This window comes from Sparus aurata, chromosome 3 (genome assembly GCF_900880675.1).
Source record: "Sparus aurata chromosome 3, fSpaAur1.1, whole genome shotgun sequence".
NCBI lineage: Eukaryota > Metazoa > Chordata > Actinopteri > Spariformes > Sparidae > Sparus > Sparus aurata.
In genome coordinates this window covers 7,210,679-7,216,634 of record NC_044189.1, presented here as the reverse complement: position 1 = coordinate 7,216,634, position 5,956 = coordinate 7,210,679, and the positions used below count along the sequence as shown (strand labels likewise).

Here is a 5,956-nt window from a genome sequence, read left to right as displayed (position 1 = left end):
CTATAGCCTACATATGCTCCAGTGCTCTGCAGAGACAGAACAGGGGGACAAATCAAGGCCGGATTTCTTTAAGTGGCTCAGCAAGTGGAATATCTCAGAATATTTTGGCTTTCATGTCAGGAAATTATAGCCCAGGATGTGTATATTACCCTTCTGTTAAGCTATTAAATGATGTGGCGGTGAAGTGGGTGTTTTTGTCCGCTCCTAAAAAAAACCTGTCAGTTTGAGCTTTTCATTCAGCGTTGCCTGTACAGGATTTGACATGGTTTTTGATTGAATATCAAAGTGGAGCTCTCTTCTTGGCTGCATGGCGCTCATCTGAAAATGGGCCAGTCAGGAAAGTGATTTGCAAACTTTCATTTCAAAGGAGAACGAATCCCTTCTTGTGGACTTAAATAAGTTTCTTCGTCTGCAATAGTATTGTTTGAATGCATATTATACCGATAATGATGTTAAATGTTTGTGTTCCCAGACAGAAGGAGGCTCCCGTGATTAATGAGACTGTTCTTCCACTGAGGGATCCCGTCTCGCTGCAGTGCTGTTGAGCACATAGATACAAATGAGGACACTGAGATCAGGTCCTGTATAGATTTGTTCTGTGACCCACTGTATTTAAAGATATAATATGGCCTAAATCCCTCTTATTTACACTCCAGTACTCCACATTAGCTGTAAGATAACAAAGAAACAGTGTCTATGTGTGTGTTTAAAATTGAGGTCAACTCTCAGTGAATTCAGCACTCACCAGAGACTCCAGTTTACTCTTCTCCTCTCTGTAAAATGATTTCCTGTTCATCTCCACTCAACATCAAAGTATATAAACACCCCACAATGGATTGCTGCTGCAGTCAGGTTGATAAATAGGAGTGAAGGTAAATCCACGTTTCAATCGCAAAAGTCAAATTGTAATCTCTTAGCTCTCCTCCCGTCATTAAACTTCTCCGAATCAGAATGGATCTGATGTGACTCGGGGTGTTTATTCCCCCAGATGTTCTGGCTCTGCACCCAACTCTCTCACAAAAATCACCAACCAACACCAGCGTTGGAGCCAGGCTAGCTGTTTCCCTCTGTTTCTAGTCATTGTGCCAAGCTACGCTAATTTGCTGTAGGCTGTAATTGGCTTTAAATTTACTTAGACAGGAGATTAGTATCAGTCTTGTCATGTATGGTGTCTATCGGCCAGAAAGTAAACGAGCATCTCAAAATGTTGAACCATCCTTTTAAAAACACAGAAAGTATTTAGTATTTATCACCCGATTGTATTCCTGGCAGTGTGAGCAGGGCTTTGAAACTGTTCTTAAAACGGTGAACAGGAAAATATAATTGAACATTTAACTGAATGAATAAACCACCGAAACCCAAGTAAATTAAAAGATATATGAGGATGTGGGTGTGTGCAGTATTTCTCACATCCTGACCTCAGCTGTGGTCGAACAAGACGCTGTTTCTAATGTTGGTGGACTTGATGCCGCGGCTGCAGGGCTCCGGCTCTCCAGCTGACCCCTGACCTCCTTGAAGAGTGCATGTCTCAAAAGACACTTTCTCTCCAGCGATCAATAAAGCATAAATCACATTACTGCTAACTCACAAAAAATAAGCTAATTTGCCTTGCGATGACAAACAGCTACATGCAGTCGTTTTGTGGCACTATTTTAATAAGACACCTCATCTTTTTATATACTGATAAAGGTTGGTAACTAATGACTTACTGGTGGGTAATAAATCAAACACTGATACCTCGTAGATCAGATTGTTTATTTGCCTCCTCCAGCGTTGGTTCATGATTCACCAGGCAGACTGTTTCTATGGACCATTGACCTCTGACCTTTTGGAGAAGGGCTGCAGGGCAGCTGGACTAAAAATTCACTGACATTTCCAACTGCAGACTTCATGATTTATTGTTAAAGACCGTCTCAGGCTCATTACCCACGCCAGCACTTTGGCTGTGTGTATGGTAACGTCAGCCGATTGGTCCACTGTTTTGGTCCAACCTGAAAAATCTCAACCACTGTTAGATGGATTGTCATAATGTTTAGTAAAGACACAAAGGGTGTTTAATGATGACTTTTCCTCCAGGCTCTCCATGATGTTGGTATTTGTTGTTTTGAGTGAAATGTCTTGACAACCATTGGAATTGATTGTCATGAAACAATACAATTCCTCGGTTGAATTCAACACATCCTCACACCTAAACTGTTGAATACGTCAATTTCTAGTCACTGTGGGTATGAACATTCCCAAAACAGCATGACTGTTGGTTGGGTTTAGGACAGAACACAATTTTTTAAGATTTATGTTGCCTCCGTCCTGATTAGATGCTGGTAGGGATACCAGAAAATGTCTTTTTGTTTGGTTCATTGAAGTTATATAAATGCATGTATCTGTGTCTTGCTTGTTTTGGGAAAGTAAGAAAACCTTGATTTCACCATTAAATGACAACAAGGACAGATATCCTTCAATCTGACCAGGGATGCAGGAAATTAGTCACAGCTGGAGGTTTTATGTTCAGGCTTTATGTTCCCTGTTATGTCCAGGATAACATGCATCTTATCATTACTAACAATAATTCAACTTGAACACCAACATCTCATAGGTCAAAACAGCCACATCAACCAGTCAGCAGCAGCAAGGAGAATGAAGAGGGAGAGAAATTCCCCAGACTCCATTGTAAAATCACTCAATTTCACGAGCTGGTGAGTCAGGAGAAACTTTATAAACCTTGAGAGGGGCTGTTTCTGAAAAATTCTTAATTATTTGGGCCTCCTTGTAAATTCGGCATATGTTACAGCCTCGTTTAGGAGGGTGCTGTCGATCCCCACAATGCCACTATTTCCCGCATCCATGACTCTGACGACCTAACTTTTACTTAAACTACTTTCACTTGTGCATAATCATCATGTGCTGCACGCTGCACGGAGCCTGTTATATATAGACGCGTATGTATTAACCACTCCATTTACATCTAACCTACACTTTCACTTAAGTGGTTGAGCATTAGGTGTTTTTTATTGCATGTCTCACACATTTGTACATAATAGTGCTGCCGATTCTTTACCTGTATGTGTTCAGCTCCTTTGTTCTCAGCTGTGTGTTTACACTGGAAGCAATGAACAAAAATGGCTCATATTAAAGTCAGTATCCATTAGTTGCTGCTAATGACTCATCTTTCTATTTTCACCACATTTAATTAGTGAAATCTGATATTTTCTTGTACTGTACATTTTTTTCTTTTTATCACTTGTTTGATGTATTTTCATGTATTCTCTTTAGGATCACAGTCTGTTGATTTAGTTTTTCTTGTTTACTGCGTGTTTTTGTTGATATTTGGCATTTCCAAATAATGTTCTATTCATTTCTTTTGTTGTTTTCTGTTTTGCTGTTTCCGTAATGCTTCTTTAAGCTTCTTCCCCTCTCCTGAAACCTATCCTGTTGATCTATTCATCTGATCTGATCTAATCTCGTGTGCAAACGAGAGTATGTGCATTCAATAATAATTTATTTGTGATGTTCGTGTTGTTTATGACTCACACTTTTCATTCGTGCTGCTGCTCATTAGGAGCTTTTCATCCGTGATCTACACACTCCTCCTGCCTGTTCTTCACCTTCATGCGCTCATCTTCTTTGTTCGCAGCTCTTACATCTGATCCTGTGCGAGCGACGACAAAACTGGCTCATCCTCCTCGAGTGTGTTCACAAAAGTTGCTCTCATTAGGCTCATTATCCATTAGCTGCCGCTCATAAACACTTCAAACTGAGCATCTTATTAGAGAGTGTTTTGTGTAAATTGGAAACATATCTCCAGTCTCTCTCTATCTCTCTCTCTCTCTCTCTCTCTCTCTCTCTCTCTCTCTCTCTCTCTCTCTCCCTCCCTCGGTGTGCCGCCTCCGGATCTCATGTGATTAGCGTGCATGTGCCGGGGAACACTGGAGTTGGCTCGGTAATAGGCATTATGAGGCGGTCTGCCGGAGCTCAGTCCGTGGGAGGGGTCTGCCGAACCTTTCCCTCTAATTGACCAGGGAGCAGAAGCAGCCGGGGAGGCGAGCAGCCGCAGCCGGGGACACTGAGGTACTCTGCGAACCGCATTCTGTCGCTTAATAACCGATTATTGAGGCGCAACGGACGGGACTGGATGTGTTAACGCGTCGGGTGGATGGTGTGTGTTGGGCTGAGGAGCGGTCTCCTCAGTGTTTTATCAGCTGTACTTTAATGCTTGCGGTGCACCCAGGAGAGGCACCGTGTAGATTCTGCTCGTGCAAATACTTCAGGCTCGGGCATAAAGTGGTTTGCGTGCAGGAAACTGTTTGAACGTGTCTCTTTCTTTGCATGCTGTCACGGACAGAGACGGGCGCATGGGCTTGCCACAGCCGGAGACCCATCCTGATGCGCAGATGGCTCATCTGGAACTGTTTTACTTTGATCAACCCGAGCCGAGAGACGCCTCCCGAAGTGCCGACGAGCTGAGCTGCGGCGGCGGCAGCAGCGGGGGAAAGTCGCTCCATCCCGGCGGAGCAGAGGGTTCAGCACCCTGGACAGAGACCCGGAGCGCCGCGCGTCCCGAGGAGGAGACGGAGACGTCTTTCACTTGCAAACACCGGGAGGAAGAGGAGGAGGAGGAGGAGGATGTCCAGCTGATGGAGACAAGTCCACAAACCTGCAGACTGAGTCAGAGCTCCTCAAGTGAACTGTACGAGGAGGAGGAGGAGGAGGAGCTGGTGTTGGATGAGGAGGAGGAGGAGGAGGAGGAGGAGGACATCCCGGAACTTTACCTGCTGTCCGATGACGACCTCTCCTCTGACGCCTCGGGGAAGTCTGTGGACTACGGCTTCATCATCGCCGTGACCTGCCTGGTCACCGGCATCTCTCTGGTCGCCATATCCTACACGGTCCCCAGGGACGTCCGAGTGGACCCGGACAGCGTGTCCGCCCGGGAGATGGAGCGGCTGGAGAGGGAGAAGGCCAGGGTGGGGGCCCATCTGGACCGGTGCGTCATAGCCGGACTGTGCCTGCTCACCCTCGGGGGCGTGCTGCTCTCCACCCTGCTCATGGTGTCCATGTGGAAAGGGGAGATGATGAGGAGGAAAGCCTTCGCGTATTCAAGACACGCAGCAAAGTTGTACGGCTCGATCAATCTGAGAGCAGGCTCCAGCCCGACCCGGGAGTCCTGCTCGCATTTGTCAGCGGCTGATGAGGATTTAGAAGTGCTCAGCTGAATGTATGGACAGGACAAGCAGAAAAGACTCTGAGAAGTGCTTAAAATCCCACCAGTGGTGTTCTATAATCGGGGATGTGGAGGTTTAATGCCTTTTTTTTTTTTTTTTTTTTTTTTAATTCTGACGGCTGATGCTCCGGTTTTGGTTAATATAAGCCTTTTTTTTTAAAGCACAGATTCACATTTTTTTTCCAAGTCTGTCTTAATGAAATATGCACATGCCCTGATGCACACTGAGCAGCTTCTATTTGCGGCCACTGTTGCTTTTGTCCATTACGGCCCTGAAGAGTTCAGCACTGATTCACTTCTAATGTAACTGACTGGGGACCAAATCTGCAGTTTGTGTATAAATGCATTTTAAAGCTCTGAGGCGACAACCCTGACTCTGAAAAGAAGTTCTGATGCTGCATAAAACAGAATATGATCATTTGATGTACAGTCATGTGAAACAGTGCAGTATAATCCAGGCAGTTCTCACCCTGAGTGCTTCAGTCACAGCCTTGTCAATGACCCTGCCACTCTTACCAGAGGTGGATTAACCACACACATTCTTTACTCAAGTACAAGTACATATACTCAAGTAAAGGTAATAGATTACAGGCTCTGAAATGTCCTCAAAGTAAAAGTATCTCTAGTAGTTGATTGTTGAGTCTCATTCTCAGGACGTCAAATAGCCACAAATAGCAACAAAGTGAGAAAATAAGAAAATTCAAGCAGAGGGCGGCAGGTCTCTGCAGATACGAGACA

The 5,956-nt window shown here is 44.7% G+C and overlaps 1 protein-coding gene across 2 annotated transcripts; it reads left to right on the top strand.

The window, feature by feature from the left end:
* Positions 1 to 3,860: 3,860 nt before the first annotated feature.
* Positions 3,861 to 5,636, top strand: LOC115578373 (transmembrane protein 74-like). 2 transcript variants are annotated; one of them, XM_030411293.1, is made up of 2 exons: positions 3,861 to 4,065; positions 4,340 to 5,636. In XM_030411293.1, the coding sequence occupies exon 2, from the start codon at positions 4,350 to 4,352 to the stop codon at positions 5,208 to 5,210; it is 861 nt and encodes a 286-aa protein (XP_030267153.1). In that variant the 5' UTR covers positions 3,861 to 4,065; positions 4,340 to 4,349; the 3' UTR covers positions 5,211 to 5,636. The 2 variants fall into 2 exon arrangements, with proteins under 2 accessions (XP_030267153.1, XP_030267152.1); XM_030411292.1 differs by having other exon boundaries at positions 3,861 to 4,153.
* The last annotated feature ends 320 nt before the right edge of the window (positions 5,637 to 5,956 follow it).

Bases quoted from the DNA above. Each gene is read 5' to 3' on its own strand.
- LOC115578373 (XM_030411293.1), top strand. From the start codon at position 4,350: ATGGGCTTGCCACAGCCGGAGACCCATCCTGATGCGCAGATGGCTCAT.